The 20,554-nt window shown below is 38.3% G+C and overlaps 1 protein-coding gene across 1 annotated transcript in view; it reads left to right on the plus strand.

Moving 5' to 3' along the window:
* LOC107562505 (MTSS1-like protein) overlaps positions 1-19,605 on the plus strand; it is a 68,879-nt gene extending 49,274 nt beyond the window's left edge. The window contains exons 4-8 of the mRNA XM_016247134.1: positions 15,772-15,856; positions 16,331-16,422; positions 17,124-17,198; positions 18,585-18,593; positions 19,376-19,605. Coding sequence (XP_016102620.1) covers positions 15,772-15,856; positions 16,331-16,422; positions 17,124-17,198; positions 18,585-18,593; positions 19,376-19,605 — 491 coding nt within the window. The remainder of the gene's footprint in view (positions 1-15,771; positions 15,857-16,330; positions 16,423-17,123; positions 17,199-18,584; positions 18,594-19,375) is intronic.
* Positions 19,606-20,554: the final 949 nt, after the last annotated feature.

Here is a 20,554-nt window from a genome sequence, read left to right on the forward strand (position 1 = left end):
TTTTAGCCACAGTGCTTTTCCTTTGCCAAGAACTTCCTTTTAGAGTAAATATTTCTAGCCCTCTGTCTGTTTCATTCACCCTTCAGCCACAGGAGGGCTGGGTTAGCGCTTGCTAATCAAACCCAGTCCCTGTCATGGCCTACAGCCCAGCTGATTCCAATCATCCTCCATTATACCGCCATAGTTAACAGCTGCGCTGATTGGCCCGCTGGCTTTTGTCTTGCACCTAGGGGCCAATCGCCTGTTTTGGTTCACGTTAAAGCAGGTGATCACAGGCTTTGAAGTGCTCGCCATAAACTAAGCCAACATTCCAGATTATCTGCATTACAGCATCGCTCATAATGCTGCCTTGCTAATGAAAAGGTTCAACCAGTACTCACCTTATTCTTTCTGACATTGAAGAACATTTATAAGACGTGACTGGAAGGTTAATGTGAGTTCTCCATGGAGTGTTAAAATGAACAATGTGCACATCAACGTTACTGATTAAATCTCACACACTCGTCTGTGCAACTGAGAAGTCTTGTTTGGTTTTGTTCATCTTTCAGGTCACTGAATAACCAGTTTGATCTTTTGAAAGTGGTCTATTAGGGATTTTTTGGGGCTTGGGATGACGGCGGTGGTTTGCATTGAGGTGCTGCAATATAAAGGGATTCTGCTAAATGAGGCTATTTCGTGTCTAAAAACGGGCCTGGTCCAAGAGATCAGAAGGTTGTGAGAGGAGCACACTGACCTAGTGTTGTGTGGTAATGAATGGCCAGAGGGCCTGGCTGATCTGGATCTATGCTTCTAACTTTGGTGATGGAATGTTTCATGTCTGGATTAGAATGGCACATGATTGGTGCTTTAGTGTCTCTGAGGGTTTGTTGGCCTCAATCAGAGGGACATTGAGGCCTCCAGACCTACTTTCTTTTTCTCATAATTAGACTTTTTTAACTGCTAATGTGTGTTAATGGACAGTATATGGCTTGATAGAAGATTGGAGCCACTTGGCTTCTCTGAACTGATCTCGCTCTTAAGACACAGATGTCCTCCTAGGCCTGGAATAATTTGGATTGTTGATATTTTTAGAATCTCACTGACATTTGGGATTTTCAACTGAGTATATTCGTGTAAACAGCATTTGAATGATTAAGTTGTGTGTGTTAAATACACATACGTTATGTAAATAGAAAGAAGCTTTGTGCAGGGGCCAGTTAACCCAGCTGTACATAAGTTAGTCAGCCTAGCTATAGCTTAAATGGATACTAAAAAACATATGCACTTCAAAATGTTTCAGCGTTGCCCCATTCAACTGTTGAAACGTAACCTTATGCATAAACTTAACACTGGCATGAAATGAAATTTGTTAGAGATTCTGGAAGTTTTGAAAATTACCCCATGATTTACTCACCCTCAAGCCATCCTAGGTGTATATGCCATTATTATTTCAGACGAATACAATCTGAGTTATATTAAATAATGTCCAGGCTAATCCATGCTTTATAATGGGAGTGGATGGTAGCCCAAAATTTGAAGTCCAAAAAATGCACCCATCCATTATAAAAGAAGTCCACACGGCTCCGGGGGTTGAATAAAGACCTTCTGAAGTGAAGTGAAGCGAAGCGATGCGTTTGTGTAAGAAAAATATCCATATTTACAACTTTATAAACCTTAATCTCTAATCTCTAGCTAACTGTTCACGAGAGAGTGGCGTCCATATAGGCCTGGGCGATAAAACGGTATAGATATTTATCGATGGTACACCTTCTTCGATAACGATATAAAAATGTTTGATATAGTGCAGGACATAGTCACGTGCTATGAGTGATGCAGACATCACACACAAAAAAGAACACATGCTGAATTGAGTACTGTGCCTGCCTGTGATGAGGAGATTGTGAATAAAAAAAATAATATTAGTCTAATTTAAAATAAACATTTTCATTTAAATGTTAGGAGTGCATCAGGGGGCGTCATCAGTGGCACACGAGATGCGGTGATAATGATGTAAGTGGTGTTGTTGCATTTTAATGTTTTGTTAGTCTAGCCCAAGAGATGTGCCGCTGCTGTGTTATGCATTGAAAATATTAGAGAAATATAGTAGCTCAATGTGGAGAAGATCTTGATTAGGTGAAAACCGAAACCAAAGCCATTCACACAGATGCATATTCAGCGCATTTTTAGACAGACAAATATGACTGCTGCACTCGCGTCTCACACAAGAGATGTAGCCATGCAAAGTTAAAACAGTTCAAACTTTGTGGAGGTGTATTCCTTTTCACTGCATCCCTTATGTTTTTAAATGCAATCTGCATGATGGGCGATTCGGCTCTTTGTACTAAGCAATACATAAATACATGATGCTGTTTTGTTCATAATTGTTTATGCAATTTACGAAATTATATTTGATTTATATCAGTTAATTTAGACGTAATGCAGGTCTTTTTATAGACATTTATTTCCTTGCGTTGACAATTTAAATGTGCTGCATTATTTTGCTCATTGCACCCTCATGTGGCCTCGGGAGACAAGCCAAAAGATTCCTTGAGACCTATTTAATATGCATGCAAAATATTAGAAATTATATATTTAATTTTTATTGTGTGTTTGACTGTTAAAAAACAGTTTGACTTGTCTCAATAAAAAGTTTGACTTGTCTCAATAAATTGGGTTAATTTAAAAATACAGTGGTTAAATAAAAAAAAAAATTCTATTGCTCTTTGTTTTACAAAAGGTTATAAAAAATGTCAATAATTATCGATACCGAACGATATGAAACATTATATCGTTGATAAATGTTTTAGCTATATCTCCCAGCCCTATGTCCATATATATATTCATATATATTAGGGCTGCATGATAAATCGCATGTGATATTTAATGCGCATCTTGTCAGAAAGCTGGTTCTGTAATCAGCGGTATATCTCCATCACCTGTGTGCTTTCACATTGAGCAGCATTAACTACACAGAGCCGTTGTTCACTGACGAGCTGCACAAAAAATCGCGCGAATATGAACGTGGTTTTGCGCAGCTGGTCAGTGAACAACGGCTCTGTGTAGCTAATGCTGCTCAATGTGAAAGCCCACAGGTGATGGAGATTTACCACTGATTACAGAACCGGCTTTACTGATAAGATGCACGCTAAATATTGCATGCGATTTATCGTGCAGCCCTAATATATATATATATATATAAGGATTATGATGAATAGAAAGTTAAAAAGAACAGATTTTATTTTATTTGAAATATAAATCTTTTATAACATTATAAATGTCTTTACTGTAACTTTTGATCAGTTTAATGTGCCCCAAATTTTGAGCACTAATAAAGATAGTTTCAAACTAAATAGTAGTTGGTATGCCCCTAGTGTGCACTTAATGCTTCATTTTAAGCAAGATCTTATAAATAGCTGGAGCAGCCATACACTGGACTGTATCAGTGTGCTCTGAAGATGATTATGAATTGTCTCAGATAATGTCTCAGATGTTGGTCTCAAGCCAATAAAAGAAGAGGGCAGTGTCATCCAGAGAGACAGCCTATATACATGTCCCTGAATGTCAGTCCACTGTCTGCATATAATAGTATTGTATGTGGACAGGAAAATGCAAAATATTGAATACTTCCAATAATGATATTACAAGTGAAAGTTTTGGGTAAATCCCAGAATGACATAAGTGGTGAGATCTGAGAGAGTGTAACCTGGTGTTGATCATGATGTCAGGTATGGTTCACCACCGTAGTCAGCCGTTATTGTAATGCAAAGTGACACACACACACACTGACTCAGTGCTGCACCTCACCTGACCTTACAAGTCACTCTCTGTTATAAGATGAGAGACATGCGGATCCATATGCAAGCTTTTATTAAGAGACGTGGTTTTAACAGGCATGGGTCAGAAAATGGCAAACAGGTATATCGAAGGCAAGGCAAGAGATAAATACAGGTAGAAGGCAAAGGTCCAGGCAGGGGCAAACAGAGTCAGAAACAGCAAGCAAAGGGTTAATCCAAGATACGTGGCATGAATCAGAGACCAGGAAAACAGACAAGGCAAGACTAAGAATAGACTAAGAAAACGATGAAAACTTAAACAGGCTCGGTAAGGTAGCTATCCGCTAAACAGGGATAAATGCACAACAATACACGAGACTAAACCAGAAAACACGGAATGGCTCGGTAAGGCAGCTAACACTTGAGGAGTGAAAAATGCAGAACAATACTCGGCAACTAGAGCAGGATCAGGGTATGTGTTATATAGTGTGTGTAATAGCATTCAGGTGAGCGTGTAATTGGTTTCAGGTGTGAGTGTAATCAGTGCAATGGAACATGGGAAATGTAGTCCAGGGTGATGTGTAACGGTCTGTGTGGTGCGAGAGTCAATATCATGGAAGGGCGACCTCTGGTGGCAAGTGGATGGAAATTATATGGATACATGTTTTTTATGTGCAAGAGTAAAAAAAAAAATATGTCACAGACTTACATATTAATTAGTATTATTAGTATAAGGGTTCCTGTATCCTTAATGGTAGAACTAGGCAGTAGCAACAGCAAATAATAATAATAATGATGATGAGAAATAATTATAGTAATAATAATCACCACCAGATAGCTTATTATTATTAAGACAGAAATTGTAATATAACTGCAATGTTTAAAATAATATATTGTACTTGAGAGTAGTAAAATGACAATTTTTTTGTCTTAATTTTTTTACTTGCAATTGATAGACCCTGAAGTGTCAAGGTCTGCTACTGTGAGGAGCACGGAGCAAGGAACGAGGAGACGCAGAGTCGAATTCAAACTTGTAGACTTTAATACTATCCAAGGGAACAGGAAAACACACGTCGCAAAGGTTGACATGAACAATTCCAGACAAGGGAGAACAGAACAGGCTCGAACTTAAATAGGGCAGATAACGAGGGGCAGACAGGTGATGAGGATAACTAAATGACAAGGAACACCTGGAACAAATTAGAAACAATTATATCAGGAACAGGAAGGACCAAATAAGGGCATGGAAACACAGGGAAAACAAAAACAAAACCGACCATAAACGTGACATTACTCCCCCCTCCCGGAAGGCGCGTCCCATGCCGTGACAATACCACCGGGGAAGGGGGGCGGGCACCCTGGAGGCTGGTGCAGGGCAGGAACAGGGTGGAGACAGGGAAGGCCTCCAGGGCAGATCAGGGAGTTCGGGGCGGAGCAGGCAGACTAGGAGGCCATGGCGGAGCACACGGTTCAGGAGGCCATGACGGATCAGACGGTTCAGGAGGCCATGGCGGAGCAGACGGTTCAGGAGGCCATGGCGGATCAGACGGTTCAGGAGGCCATGGCGGAGCAGACGGTTCAGGAGGCCATGGCGGAGCAGACGGTTCAGGAGGCCATGGCGGATCAGACGGTTCAGGAGGCCATGGCGGATCAGACGGTTCAGGAGGCCATGGCGAAGCAGGCAGTTCAGGAGGCCATGGCGGAGCAGGGGACTCAGGAGGTCATGGCGGATCCTCCGTGACCTTAGCCGGCTCGGCCACCATGGCCATATCCCACCCACCCCCCAAAAAAAAGATTCCTTGAGGAAACTTAGGAATTCTGGGGGGTGCTCTGGAGGAGCGGGCACTGGAGGGCGATCTGGGACAAAATCTATAGGCAACAGTATAAACAACTGGTACATTTGTACATGAGTGAGAAAAAGTGCAGAAAAGGTCAAATCAAGAGTTATCAGCTTATTCAGTTAAATAAAGTTGCTTTTTAAAAGTTTAATCAACACTGTTGAATATTAAATAACTTTCTAAATTTGACCAGTTATTTCATTTATGAAAATAGTTCTATTATGCCCAAAGCCGCAGGCTTTGAGTGCAGCCAAGAAACACACTGACTAAAAGCCTGTAATAAACATTGAAAGTCAGGAATAAAATGTGCATTATAGCAAATCGACATGATGAAAGTGTTTTTAATCACTCCTCTCAAGAGCCATTCCGTCTTTTTCAGTTCCTGCCAGTTCACTAGAATCCAGTCACTACTTGAGTGATTTTGGTGTGCGAGAAAGTACTCCAACAAAAAAAGAACATACTTGTCTCTGCAGTAAGTTTCAAAGTTCTCTCTCCTCTCTGCTTCAATTAATTTTCTTCTATTTTCCACACATATTCCTTTCATGAGCACCGCAAACACAGATAGGTGGAACTCAGAGAACGGTTGGACCTTGCATGACATGCTTGCTATTTTTCATGTCCGCATAATGAACGATTTTCAACCTAAATTGGGTCGGATCAACCCTGCTTTCCCAACAATCGCTTTTTACGGTGCTTTAACATTTATTTTCAGTTCATGTTTTTATTCATGTACTCTTCCTTTTATTTATTTGATGAAATTCACGCAGTGTCAGTTCTGGCGCAGATTTCGGTGTCAGTAATTGTCAGTGATTCTCTGTGCTGCACTTTCTGAGCATCTCAGTCTAATCAGAAGCAGTTTTTTGGGGGCAGAAGCTCTGAGGTACAGATGCATGCTGGGAGGGGAATCAAGGCTTGCATGAATTATGCTATTTCATGTGCTGCTGCAGTCAGCGTTTGTTGTCTCAGTCTTTCTCTTTCTTCCTGTTAGCTCTGCTTTGCCTGCAGCCTGCACACTTAAACAGCACAGTACTGTTCTTTAGCTGTATATAGTGTATTTATGCCTCTTTTACAACAACTGCACGTCTGTACAAATCAAGACCATACAAAGATATGGAAATAATATGTTGTCCCTTCATAGCTGTTCTTGTTTAATGCATAAATCTAACCCAATTAATGGAGATGTATGCTTAAAGTTGCAATGTAACAGAAGTAGCGACAGATAATTTATTCTGTATTGTGACATGTGTCTGAGTGAAATGGATTTTCAAAAAAATTTTTTTAGAGAGGGGACATGGTTCTGTCTGTTGGTTGTTGATGGAGGCGGATCTTGACTGCAAGCTTGAGGTCGAGTGTAAGAAAGGCACAGGGTTCAAGCAGACTAAATGATTGGAGCGAACCAAAAATGAAGTCTGGCGTAACCAAAGAGAAGTCGGTTTCACCAGTTGTGTTATTTAATTTAAAAAGTTGGTAAAAAATAAACATATACATGGATGAATTGTTGGCAATAAGATCAGTAACATGCCTGTAGAACATAAATAGGGTGGATTTTCAATTCATGCCGACTTTAAAGTAATTTTAGTAAGAAAAAGTCAACTTAATCCACTAAATATTTATGATATGCTGCTTCTCATATTGTATTTTCTTGCTTTGAGGATATCCTTTTTTTAAAGGAAAAGATGAAAATTGAGTTTTGAAGTGATTTTAACATGTTTTAATATTCAAGGTTTTATCCTGACTTCAGTCACTAATGTTAACTTAGCACACTGGATCCCCTGAAAGGAATATTTTGTGCTTAGACTGATTTTGGCAGCGCTGCATAAGGAAATTAATTTGCCTTGGTTATGGGCTAGAAACACATTTATGAGTAGCTTTAATATGAAATTTGGTTGACATTTTTTTAGAGTAGTGGGTGAAATTCAGTCCTCATTCACACCCTCTGATCTATGGGATGGCCTGCACTGAGGCATCAAACGTATGAAATCTCTACATGCCCGTTATGTTATATTATATTTACTTTTGAGTATTAGAATGTTTTTTTTTGTGTTTTATGTATTATATTTTCTTGTAGTAATTGTGTAATCAGGGCACTCGTGATGTGCACAAATGCCTGATGCAAAGAGACCATCCTGGGAACTAGGCCACCTTGTGTGGTTTACACTATTGGGGCTCATACATACTGTACAAACAAGCAAACAAGCACCCACTACACCCCATCTGACCATTGAGACCCAGTTCTTCATAATCGTTCTTAATTGTTGCCTGTATTTGAAACATACTATCATTGTGACGCTGCTGTGCTCAGTGTAAAGCTTTAATAGAAGCCCTGTTCTATTTTTTTGTTGACTGTGTAAAGTATGAGAATGTTCATGCGGTTTTATGACAATGAAACCCTAAGTATGTTTGTTTGTGTGAGGGCATGTCTGCATTATATGAATGGTGCAGAGAGAAGAAAGGGGGCGGGCACAAATCCTTCAGCGGATTTCATGTCTCCTGTTGCTATGGCAAAGCATGAGCTAGAAGGGCAAAGAGCCATAGGAGCAAAGCAGAGGAAACACTTGTGTATGATCCAGAGAGAGAGAGAGTGGAAATGATGAAAACACCATTACCTTACTGAGGTTAACATGATAGTTTATGAAAAATGAGCTTGATGTGAAGGATGTAAATAATCTCCATTCTTCCTCACTGAATGACTGAATTAATTTGAGGCTCTATAATAATAATAATTTTTAATATAGGTATTTTTTTCCCTTTTATTTATTTTTATTTATTTATTTTGATGCTGCATGTGTATGGAAATGTGTTTTTTTTTTCATTAAGTGTGTGGGAAAGACAACTCTTGTTTGACAGCTGCCTCCTCAGTGATTGTTGACCAGTTCTGTCAGTTCTATTCTGTGTTTATACACAAGTGTACGGATGTGGTTCGATCTCATGTGATTGTTGTGGTTTAGGACAACTCTAATGTCTCCTTCAAGTCAGAGAACTGCAAACAAACCAGCCAGAGAGGTGGATTATGTTGTATATTTATACTTCTGTACTTTTGGAGACCATATTACCACACATGCTATTCTAGTAAAGTGTCAGTATATGAAGTGAGCATGACTTACAGTAGAATTGTATGTTGTTTTGATTGAGATACACATATCAAAGCACCTGTTTCATTATCAGTAGTAATTTATTAGCAGGAAAAAGTGTGCATCAAAGGTTGTAAGGTCTGGGGAAATGAGGGCAGGGATGTTGTGGAAAGTTGGAGGCTGGTCTGAGTGGGGGTTTGAGGCCCTGAAGGCTGAAGCCTCTCTGACAGACTTTCATGTTCAGCAGCTCAACGGGGAGTCATGAGGCAGCATGTGCCACACATCATCAGGTCTCATGACGGAGAAAAGAAGGGATGTCTGAATTACTTCTAAGGGGTGGTGAAGGGTTCGGTGAGTAGTGAGGACATTGAAAGGAAGAGAAATGGCGGGGGAGGGAAAGAATGATACAGGTGGAGAAAGATATGATAAAATCACTTTTCATGCATATTCTAATGTTTTATTTTTTTCCTCCTGTGGTGGAAACTGTACAGATGGTATTTCATTACATGATATTTCATGGCAAAATTAACTTGTATATTTTAAAACAAATTGTTTTAATTCTTAGTGTTTTTGTCACTAGGCCTGTCGCAATAATCAATATATCGACTTATCGCGCAATATATGTACATGACCTCCATCATTTTTGGTGATGCAATATATCGCCCATTATATTTACATAAAAATGAATATCACCATGTTTTGTACATTCCACTTGTGCCTGTGTCTTTTGCAGCTTCTCGTACATAACGTGGTGTAGTCATGAGTTGCTAGTTCAAATTTAAAAAATGCTTCTACAAAAAAAGTTTCATCTGCAGATATGATCTTGGTTTAAGGATCTGACTGCTAAGTCGTGATTGTGTTTTTCAGCAATAGTGTGCACCCTTAATTTACAGAGAAAAGAAAGTCAGGGAAAAATCTGTAGATGGAAAAAGCCGTGCATTTTTCTTTTTTTCTACTTGCTACTTTGCACTTTTTGTTAGAAAAAGTTTATTTACTATTTATTCAAGTTTTTTAAGGTATCTAATATTTTGATACTTAATTTCCATGATCTAAATATTCTTAAAAATTAAAAGTTTGTTGTCATTTGGAAGTGTGTAGGCCTTCTTGCATTATTATGCTGTTACATTATGATTATATATTCAGTGATATATTTTGACTAACTATTAACTATGAATTTTGTCTCAATAAACTCCTAATTTGCTTCTTATCAATAGTTATTAAGGTAGTTGTGAAGTTTAGGTATGAGGTGGATTAAGGGATCTGAAATATAATCATGAAGAGCAGAGCATTAATATGTGCTTTATAAGTACTAATAAACAGCCAATATGCTAGTAATATGCATGCTAGCTAGTGAGAATTGGGCCTTAAAATAAAGTGATACTTTTTTATTTTTTATTTATTTGGACAAAGTAGTGTAAAAATGTTTAATATCATCAGATATTGACCAAAATATGAAAACAATTATCAGTTCATATGTATCTGCCAGACTTTTAATATTTAATTTGATTCTACTCATTTCAACTTGATCTCATGAGAAAACAATTTTACGTTTTGGCGAATTGGTGGCAAATCTGTATGAATTTGTACATAAAAATGTACGATTTCTGAAAAAGAAAAAAAAAAGCCAAAACTTCAATGGGGTGTAAGCAGATTGTACGAAAACGTACAAGTAAAATGTAAAATAAATAATTACAAGTTTCCATAAGAGTGTGCTGGCTCTTTTGTTATTTTTTTTATTTTTAAAAATGTCAAATGATTTTTAAAAGAAGGCTGCTGTAGTAATAGATGATTCTTGGAGAGCAGCGCAGTGTCCTGTCATGGCGGCATCTGTCCCGTCATTCTGCACAGACTGATTGATTTTTGCACCACTCACTGGCCTGTCTGTCCTGAGACTCTACATTTCTCACTATCCGTTGCCCTGGAAACAGCAAAGAGGCTGGACAGTAGAAATTGGCTAACTGCCCATACAGTTAGTGTAAACAGTTATAATTTGTTTCTTACTTGAACATTAGCAGAGCCGTAACAGCTGTTTCTGTTTTCATTCCTTTACTGTATATGGCTCAGTAGATCTTCTGCTTTATATTTCCTATTCTGTGCCACTGGTGCTCAACTGCTTCTGATTACCTAGATTTTACATTGAACATCAAATGGTGAACCATTGCAGTACAAATATTGTTTATTGTACAAAGAAAAATGCCATACACAACTATTAATATCACATCAGCTGAATGTTTTTATGTGAATTGTTTTATGGTTTATGAGGAATTTGCATTGGATTGGCCTCACAGTCTTTGACATCAGCAACAATAGGTACCGGAAGTGTTTATTTATTTATTTATTTTTTATAAATATATTTCCATATTTATGTGGAAGGTGGAGGTGATGGAAGGACTTCATCTTCCAGTTTAAACTACAGTATATACAGTATATGGTTATATATTTATATAATTAAAAACTATATGCTAAATGCAAATAAATATATATATCCATATATTCTATTTTAAATTACAATATATAAGGATATATATTTATTTGCCTTTAGCATTGTTGCAACTGAGAAGCATGTTTCATGGTTGCCTTTATGCTAAAAGTTGATATTGTGTGTTCACTGTTGTCATCTTCAGATTTGTTTTGTTTACCATGAGACAGCAAGTCAAGATTAACGATGATAGCTTGAGTTGAGTAAATGCACTTGTACATCAGCTATTTATGAAACCTTAGCTCAACATTATAGACCTGCCACTCTCTCTCTCTCGCTCTCTCTCTCTCGTGTAAGTGCTATGTATGTCTTTCTGCTGGTCGTCAGCCAAGTAAATGGCCTTGTTTATCCAGTTACTCTATTCAATTAAGTTCAGAAGCCACAGAAGGAATTTCCAACGATAGACTGTATAAAAACATGGACGTAGTGTCCGTGACGTCACCCGTAGGTTTCTGAAGAGCGTTTTCGAAGCTCAAAGTGGGCGGAGCCGGTTGCCACCATCTTGGCAGCGCGTCACTCCCGGATAATCGAAAATGGGCAAAGAGACGGGGATGTGGGTGGAGCTAGTTGCTGAAACCACGCCCACCTAGCTCGACAGTAGTAACAGCAGCGTCAATCCACCTGTCACTCAAGAGGCCACGCCCTTAATTATGCAGAACTTTAAGGCTTAATATAATTTAAACGGATGAGTTATAAAAAAAAAATCACCTCCATCACAGTTGTCATGAAGGGCAAAATAGCTATATAGACCAAAACCACTTTTTGTACCAGGCTGTAAACATATTTTTTTCTGCTGTTAAGTTGGGCATTTTAACATGGCGGGGTCTATGGGACTGACTCCCTTTTGGAGCCAGCCTCTAGCGGCCAGTCGATGAATTGCAGTTTTAGTCACTTCCGTGTTGGTTTCACGAGAGAGACCGGAAGGTTGCTGCTTGTTCCCAACAGACTGATTTCATCCATTTCTGTCTCAGAAATCTTTTTCTCATTTCTGTTTTCTGAATTTGCCTTCAGAAATCATTCAAATATGCTGATTTGCTGCTCAAGAAACATTTCCTATTATCAGTATTAAAAACAGTATTGTGCTGCTTTTTTTTTTTTTGTGGAAACCTTGCAACATATTCTTCTGGATTTTTTAATGAATAGAAAAATTAAAATAACAGCATTTATTTTGAATAGTTATTTTTTATAACATGTTATTCTGTCACTTTTGATTAACAGCATCCTTGCTGAATAATAATCACCCGTTCTTTAAAAAAAAAAAAATCGTATTGACCCCAAACATTTGAACGGTAGTGTATATACAGTTTTGACAGATACCACAACAATATAGTAGAGTAATATCGTAAAGTAATATCGGCAGATAACCTACGTGGTCCTTGTGTATTATGCATACCTAGTAATGAGACTTTAAATTGATATTAATTTGGTATATTCATTGTATTGATGATGTCATGTATTGATGAAAATCTCAAACTTTGTTTGGGCACTGAGAAGTTGTTTAGACAAATACAGACATTCATGAGGAAGATGGTAAATTCATCCACTCTTTTACATCATTCCATGTGTTTGTCAACTTGTGCTCTTTCCACTCATCTTTTCTCAGAATCGTCATTTTCACATTTTGGTGATTAAATGTCATGAGAAAAACAATATGTGGGGGCTAGTGTGGCAGTGCGGGTCATGGCGATGAGGCCAACAGTAAACACAGGCTGCTGTAACAGATGGAGGCGACAGCACTCTGTGAATACTGCCACTCTGTACAGATTACTGCGGTGACAACAGTACACTGCTTCAGACACACGCTGGGCTGGACATTCTCAAGTGGCCATCAGAGACATTTCAATCTGATATTTTCTCTGAAATGGTTTGCGAAAGACACACAATGGGAAAACTGAGTACACGCAACGTTAGCCAGATGCTAGCTCTCTTTCTTTTGCAATGAAAGTAGTGACAGCTCTTTTCTTCCATATGTTGAGGTACATTCAAATTAAATAGATTAATGAAAAAGAAAAATTTAGGAGGACCCGTTGGTTGTTGATTGGAAGCAGGCAGATCTGAATGTACGCTTGCAGACGATTGTGAAAATGGTGGGGTTTATTTGGACAATCAATTAAATGATTGGAGAAGTCCGACATCTGTCACCAGAGAGAAGTGTGACATTTTCACCTGGAACATTGAGTTAGGGACATTTTGATTAAGAATTACGAGTTGAATAAAAAAAGAAAAAAGGGATGTCTCACTAAAGGAGGTCTCATTTCAGAAGCAATTAAAAATGTGTGAAGAACACCTCACTTGATCCTTTTCCGTTCTCACACTTTCTCTTTTCAAGTTTTTGTCTTTTGTAATTTTCTGTCACTATCTTAAGGTACGGTGGCACTTTGGCTTTAGACACTGTATCATCTCACTCCGCTCTGTGGGATGGATGGATTAGTGAATGGTTGCTGGGTAGAACAGGAGGCAAGAGGCAGGAATGTGTTAATTATGAATGGAGCTTCTCTTGTGGCTTACTAGAGTCTCATTGGAGAAACACTGTGTTTGTATGCATGTGTGCCCTTCTGAGTGTGTGTGTGTGTGTGTGTGTGTGTGTGCGTGTGTTGGCATGCATGCATGTTTAACTCGTTGCGCCCATGCAGAAAATTTGTGTTAGTGAACAAATTACTGTTATCGCAAAATGGCAATGGATAATAGACACAAGAGTCAAAGGCACGTCAATGCTATATGTTTGTTCCATATATGTAGCCTACTATATGCATCTATATATTTGATTCATTGTTTTTGGTCTTTTTGTTTGGTCTGATTTTTTTTTACAGTTACAATTATATGCACTTTAACAGAATTCATTTGTGTGTATACAATATATAGTGATTGTATGCAAATCATTCCGCGCTAACTAGCTAACAAAGCTAAAGCTGCATAGGAAAGAAAAATCACAAATGAGATCTCTTAAATCTCAGTTGTTCCCCATAGACAGCAATGAGATTAAATGGAGAAGAAATTAAGAGTTCAGATGCAAAAGCCTCTAAGTGCCGTCTGAATTTTTTATCAGGCTGCTATATTTAGGTTCAGTAATTTCACTTTAATGGCAATGTATAGGTCCTTTTCTATGCCATTAAAGTGAAATAACTGAACAAAAATATAGGAGCCTGATAAAAATGCTAAAATTTAGATGAAAATTTCAGATGGCACTTAGAGGATTTTGCATCTGAAGTCTTCAAATGTAGAATTGTGATCTCACATGTCTCCTCTAGAGTGTCAAATGATCTCAACAATGTCTCAAACTATGCTCATGTTTGTCAAGACACTAACATCTGCAATAAAAGTCAGAAATTTCTATAAAAACTCAAATGTGTCTCATCAAATTCTTCCAATGTGAGCTATGGTATTAACATGCAATGTATAATCCTCTACTCTCAGTTGTGTACAATTAAATTCAAGCCTCACTTTGGTCTTTTTTTTATCTCTCGTCAGAAATTGTATAGCAGAAAGAGCTGTGACAATGTGGACACTTAAGAAACATAAATTAGATCCAAATTAGTGTCTTAAAAGAGCAATGAAAGTAATAAAAGTACTTACAGTTACCTCTGGGTGTTATATGTAACATAAATTCAGGTTAAAGAGATTATACAGAATAAATACCAGTAAGATATAAATATGTGTATATCATTATCCATACATAGTAAAAAATAGTTTGGTCTTCAACCCAATGTTTAAGGCACATTACCTTTTGAGGGTCAGGGTTGTTGTTTTTTTTAGGGTGTGTGCCTCTTTGACATGGGCCTAGGCCAACTCTATAAGGCTTAGATTACTGAATCTGGCTGAAACGCAGTCCCTAGTTTGGAGACCTGAGATCTGAGGTCAGCACAGACCAGGATTTAATGCTGGAATGTAAATTTTCATTGACCTGTGAATAAGATGAAAGTAATGCTCAGAAGAGATGGGTAAATCACCCCCTGCAGCAATTCTGGTGATAAGGAAGCATACAGTTTTAATGTTTATTATAATTACAAATTTAAACATGACATTGAGATAGTTTGCCAGTCAAATTTTCACAGTCTTATGAGATACACAGTGTTTTTAGATTGTAATAAATAATCAGTTGTTTCTTATATTGAAGGTCATGGTACAGTTAAATCTAAAGAGCTGGTGCGGTTCCAGGCAACACTTACAGACTTCTCAGTTCAACAATTCAGTTTGACATGTAAACACTTCAAGAAATAATAGCTGTCCGGGCCACCTTCTTTGGAAGAAAGCACACTGCCTCTTATAAATACTGGGGTCAGGATTTTCCAAAGTTTTTTTTCCCCAACCTGCTACTAAAAATAGCCTAATTTACACTGTGGTTACAGGTTACATGCACACTTCAGGGAGTCTTTTAAATTAAAACCACTTTATTTGGACTGAAGCAAGTACAAATTACTGATCCATGTTAATAATTAATATTTGAATGACTAGAGGTTGTACACGTGATGGTCTTTAAAACGCTAGTGATTAAAGTTCAGCTTACAACATTCTGAGCTGCAGCCGTTGTTTTTACCATGCTGGTTTGGGTCATTGAACTGTACACATAGTGTTTCCTATGTGTAATTTCAGTGATGTTCTGACAGTTTTTTCGCCATTTGTGTCTCCTGTAGGTGCTACCAGAGACATCGGATCAGCTCTGACCCGCATGTGTATGAGGCATCGCAGCATTGAGGCTAAACTACGCCATTTTACTAAGTACGACCACACTTCTCCTGTCATCTACTTCCTGTGTGTCATAGTTTAGAAGCTTAAATATAACACAAATACATGTATGCATATGATTATACTCAACACAAGAATTTTGTATGTGTTTTATTTGTTTGACACTGAGCTATGGCATGTGCACAAATGTGACCATCACAACACCACTATAATCGAAGACTCACTCTCAGAGTCTGATGACACTGGCAAGACAAGAGAACACAAATACACACACTTTTCACACTTCATTAAAGGACATCTGCTGACAATTCCCTCCGACAGTCTAATGAATGGATGCCTTAGACGCTAAGCCACACTTTAAACCAAAGCCTTCATTTCTCATGGTCTGAACCCCCACAGGGTTGATGATATTTCCTTGTGAATGTTCATATTGCTTTGTAATTGAATGAGAACCTCTGACTCAGCTGTGAACAGTTGAGAACATGATCCTCTCTTCATTGCTTTCAGTGCTTTGATGGAGAGCCTGATCACTCCTCTACAGGACCGTATTGAAGACTGGAAGAAGACAGCCAATCAACTAGACAAGGACCATGCCAAAGGTGACTAAGCACCTTCTTGTCCATATGTCAGTCCTTACAAAGTAAACAGCATACAAATTTTCGGTTACTCTTTATTTTATAGTACATGTACTTACAGTGTACTTACCTATGAAAGTACTGGTTAGTATACGGTATAGCTACATGGGTTAAGGTTAGGTTTAGGGGTAGGTTCAGAGTTAGTACCTAGTTATAACCCAGTTATTGCTATTAATAAGTACATAGTATGTACACACGGAACATAAAGTGCTACAAAATTTGGTAACACTTTACTTGAAGGGGTGTGCATAAGACTGACATGACACCTTCATAATCATGACATGACATCTACATAATCATGACATGACACATGTCATGAATATGAAGGGTTTTTTATGCATGTTTACGACAACTGTCATTAAGTGTCATTCGCTCAGTTATGTAATTTTTAATGCAAATATGACATTATTTGACCTAACCCTACCCCTACCCTTACCCCTAACCATAGCCCATAACAAAGACATCTCAAACAATGTCATCTTTGCATTAAAAATTACATAACTGAGCATATGACACTCAGTGACAGTTGTCATAAACATGCATAAAACCTCCTTCATATTCATGACGTGTGTCAAGTCATGATTATGAAGGTGTCATGTCAGTCTTATGCACACCCCTTCAAGTAAAGTGTAACCCAAAATTTTCATACATTTCGTTTTTTACAGAGTACAAACGGTCTCGTCATGAAATAAAGAAGAAATCTTCAGACACCTTGAAATTACAGAAGAAAGCCAGGAAAGGTAACACAATATATTCACAATATTACTATGAAATGGTAAGCATCACAACAAATTTGGGCAATTTATTCTGTGAAATAGGATCACAAACAACACATGTGTGACCCTGGACCACAAAACCAGTCTTAAGTCGCGGGGGTATATTTGTAGCAATGGCAAAAAAAACAACATTTTATGGGTCAAAATTATCGATTAATGAACCCATTATTTATGGGTTAAAATAATATTTATATTATTATATTTTTCTTTTATGTCAGAAATCATTAGGACATTAAGTAAAGATCATGTTCCATGAAGATATTTTGTACATTTCCTACCATAAATATATCAAAACTTTATTTTTGATTAGTAATATGCATTGCTAAGAACTTCATTTGGTTCACAACTTTAAAGGCGATTTTCTCAGTATTTAGATTTTTTTTCCAAGATTCTCCAGATTTTCAAATAGTTGTATCTCGGCCAAATATTACCCTATCCTAACAAGCCATACATCAATGGAAAGCTTATTTAATCAACTGTCAGATCATGTATAAATCTAAATTTGAAAAAAATGACCTTTATGACTGGTTTTGTGGTCCAATGTCACATATACTAGCATAGAAGTGTTTTAATGTCAGTGAAAGTAATGGATCAATATTACATAACATTGTCGTATTACAAAGCAGAAATGGGTTTGGGATAAGTCAAGGACATTTCCTCAAGGTCAAAACTGGCTGTTTTATTTGACGTTTAGAACAATCTGCTGTTCGTATGTCATCAGTGTTGAATGCGTTTTAGTGGTTCTCATGGTCGTCAATGGATGGTTGAATCTCGAAGTGTTGTTAAAGCTGCATAGACTGTTGAGTGCACAATGTGCTTGGTGAAATTACTGATCCCTTCATATGAGGCAAACAATCCTCTGCTATGTAAGCAACCCCCTCTGCTGGCTGAAGCGCAGAAGTGCAACTCTCACCTCATTTGCTAAGCAGTTCATGTTCATATCCCAGCAGCCAATAATTCCTGCTTTTGAAGATAGGATGACAATCCTGTGTGTTACTAGGAAGACTCCAGTGTTAAAGGAAAAGCAACCTATTTATTTTGTTAAGTCAGGCATCTCGTTCCTTATAAGACCATTCAGTTTGATAAGATTACATATTTGATTTTATTTTGGGTCCATTGTGCATTAAATCTTACATTTTCGGCTGATTTTTGAATTTGGTTTTGTTCAGATTTGCTGTGGTGGTTTGGCTTTTCTGAAACAATTTGGCCATGAAATGAGCTGAATTGCTTTCTAATACTAACCCTAACACAGTGCTCTCCCTCCTCTGTTTCTCTGTATCTCTCTATTCTTTACTCTCTCTTGGATTCCGCCCACATTGTGTTCTCTCTCTTTTTTATCTACTCTCATAGAGCTACAGGGTAAGTATGTTTTTTTTCACGCCAATCTGTGGCTCACTTTGATTCTTCTCACTCGTCACTCTGCATGGCCCTTTAACCCGGCCTCAACCTGAAAAAGACCCAAACACGTCTGCAGATAGTTCTGTGGTCATTGGATTTAACCCCCACATGACATTTTGGCTTGACAGCTTACGAGTGATTTAAGATCACAGCCTTTCTCTTTTCTTCCATTATAACACCTGAGGTTTTGCTTTGTGCATGATTTTGCTGATGCCGTCCCAGCATGCATGCTGCTTGTATTCCTGGAAGCAGTTCTACTGCGGATAGCTGACTTTGCTTCAATTATCAGCAAAGGTCACGACCATTTCTAACAATCTAGTCTGCATGAGTTAACCTTTAAACTTCCCCTGGGAGGTTCCATGTGTTTCATTAAGAGTAGAAGATGTTCAACCGCAGAGTTCAGAGTCGTCTGTCTACGTTTGTTGTGTAGGTGCTAGTCGGAATAGTTTGTTTTGTCCTGTGTTCACCTTACATCCATATTGTTGGAGGCTGGAAGAGAGAATGATTCTCATCTAATGCAGTATCTTCTCTTGTGTTCTGCCTCCTTTCATTATTTTCATGAAATTTTTTTTCTTTTTTTTTTTCTTCTGATTGTCTTTTGTAATCTTCTAATTCTTCCATTCAACCTTCTGTTTTGTCTCATTCTTTGGCCATTTTTTTCCATTCTGTCCATTCTCCACCTTATTTCATCCCTCTGCCTTTTCCCCCTTCTTTTCTGTTATGCTCTCTGTCGCCCCCTTTAGGCCGGGGGGACCTTCAGCCACAGCTGGACAGCGCAATGCATGATGTGAATGACATGTACCTGCTGATGGAGGAGACAGAGAAGCAGGCGGTGCGGCGTGCTCTAGTGGAGGAGAGAGGACGCTTTTGTACCTTCATCAGCTTCCTGCAGCCTGTAGTGGTACAGCCCACCTCATTCAACATCACTTATGTGAACTGTACAGCGGCTCAGCCCTTACACATTACTCTGTAACAAGGACACCAGTTAAAGTGTAAATTAAGTCTCTTATGCCCAGCAAGGCTGCATTTATTTGATCAAAAACACAGCAAAAACAGCAACATTGTGAAATTTCATTCAAATTTAAAATAACTGTTTGTATTTCTATTAATATATTTTATTTGTGACCCTGGACCACAAAACCAGTGAGATATATGATATACATATAAATAAGCTTTCCATTGATGTGTGGTTTGTTAGGATAGGACAATATTTGGCCAAGATACAACTATCATGTTCTTCATGGAACATGATCTTTACTTAAAGGGGTCATATGATGTGATTTCAATATTTCCTTTCTCTTTGGAGTGTTACAAGCTCTTGGTGCATAAAGAAGATCTGTAAAGTTGCAAAGACTAAAGTCTCAAATCCAAAGAGATATTCTTTATAAAAGTTAAGAGTCAGCCACGCCTACCTAAAATGGCTCGTTCTAACACGCCCCCACATATCTACCTCACTATGTGGGAAGATTTGCATAACGCCGCCCAAATGTTCACGCAAAGACAGAAGGCGTAACTTTGATTCTCGCTGTAGTATTGTTGTTTCCGCTGCCACCATGTCGTAAAGACGCTGTGTGCTTCATTGTGAAAGCGAAACTACTTAGTTTGGTCTTCTAAAAGAGGACGATATTTGCTTCGTCATGCCTGGAGCTGATCCGTGCTGGTTGCTGAGGAAATACAACAACTTTGTGCTGTGGATCACCAGATTGGCTTTCACCGTGGACGAAGCGGAGTCCAGCCAGGGGTCATCACATGTTGTTGCCGCAAGCCCTCAGGATGCTCCTTCTTCGAATCTTGCGCCTCTGCTCACTCTAGCCCTCCGGCCGTTCCTCACTCTAGCCCCCAGCCTCTGCTCACTCTAGGCCGCCGTGTGTAACGCTGTGTTTCGTTGTGAAAGCGAAACTACTTTGTTTGGCCTTCCAAAA

The sequence above is a fragment of the Sinocyclocheilus grahami genome, unplaced genomic scaffold, assembly GCF_001515645.1.
Source record: "Sinocyclocheilus grahami isolate Dianchi unplaced genomic scaffold, SAMN03320097.WGS_v1.1 scaffold826.1, whole genome shotgun sequence".
NCBI lineage: Eukaryota > Metazoa > Chordata > Actinopteri > Cypriniformes > Cyprinidae > Sinocyclocheilus > Sinocyclocheilus grahami.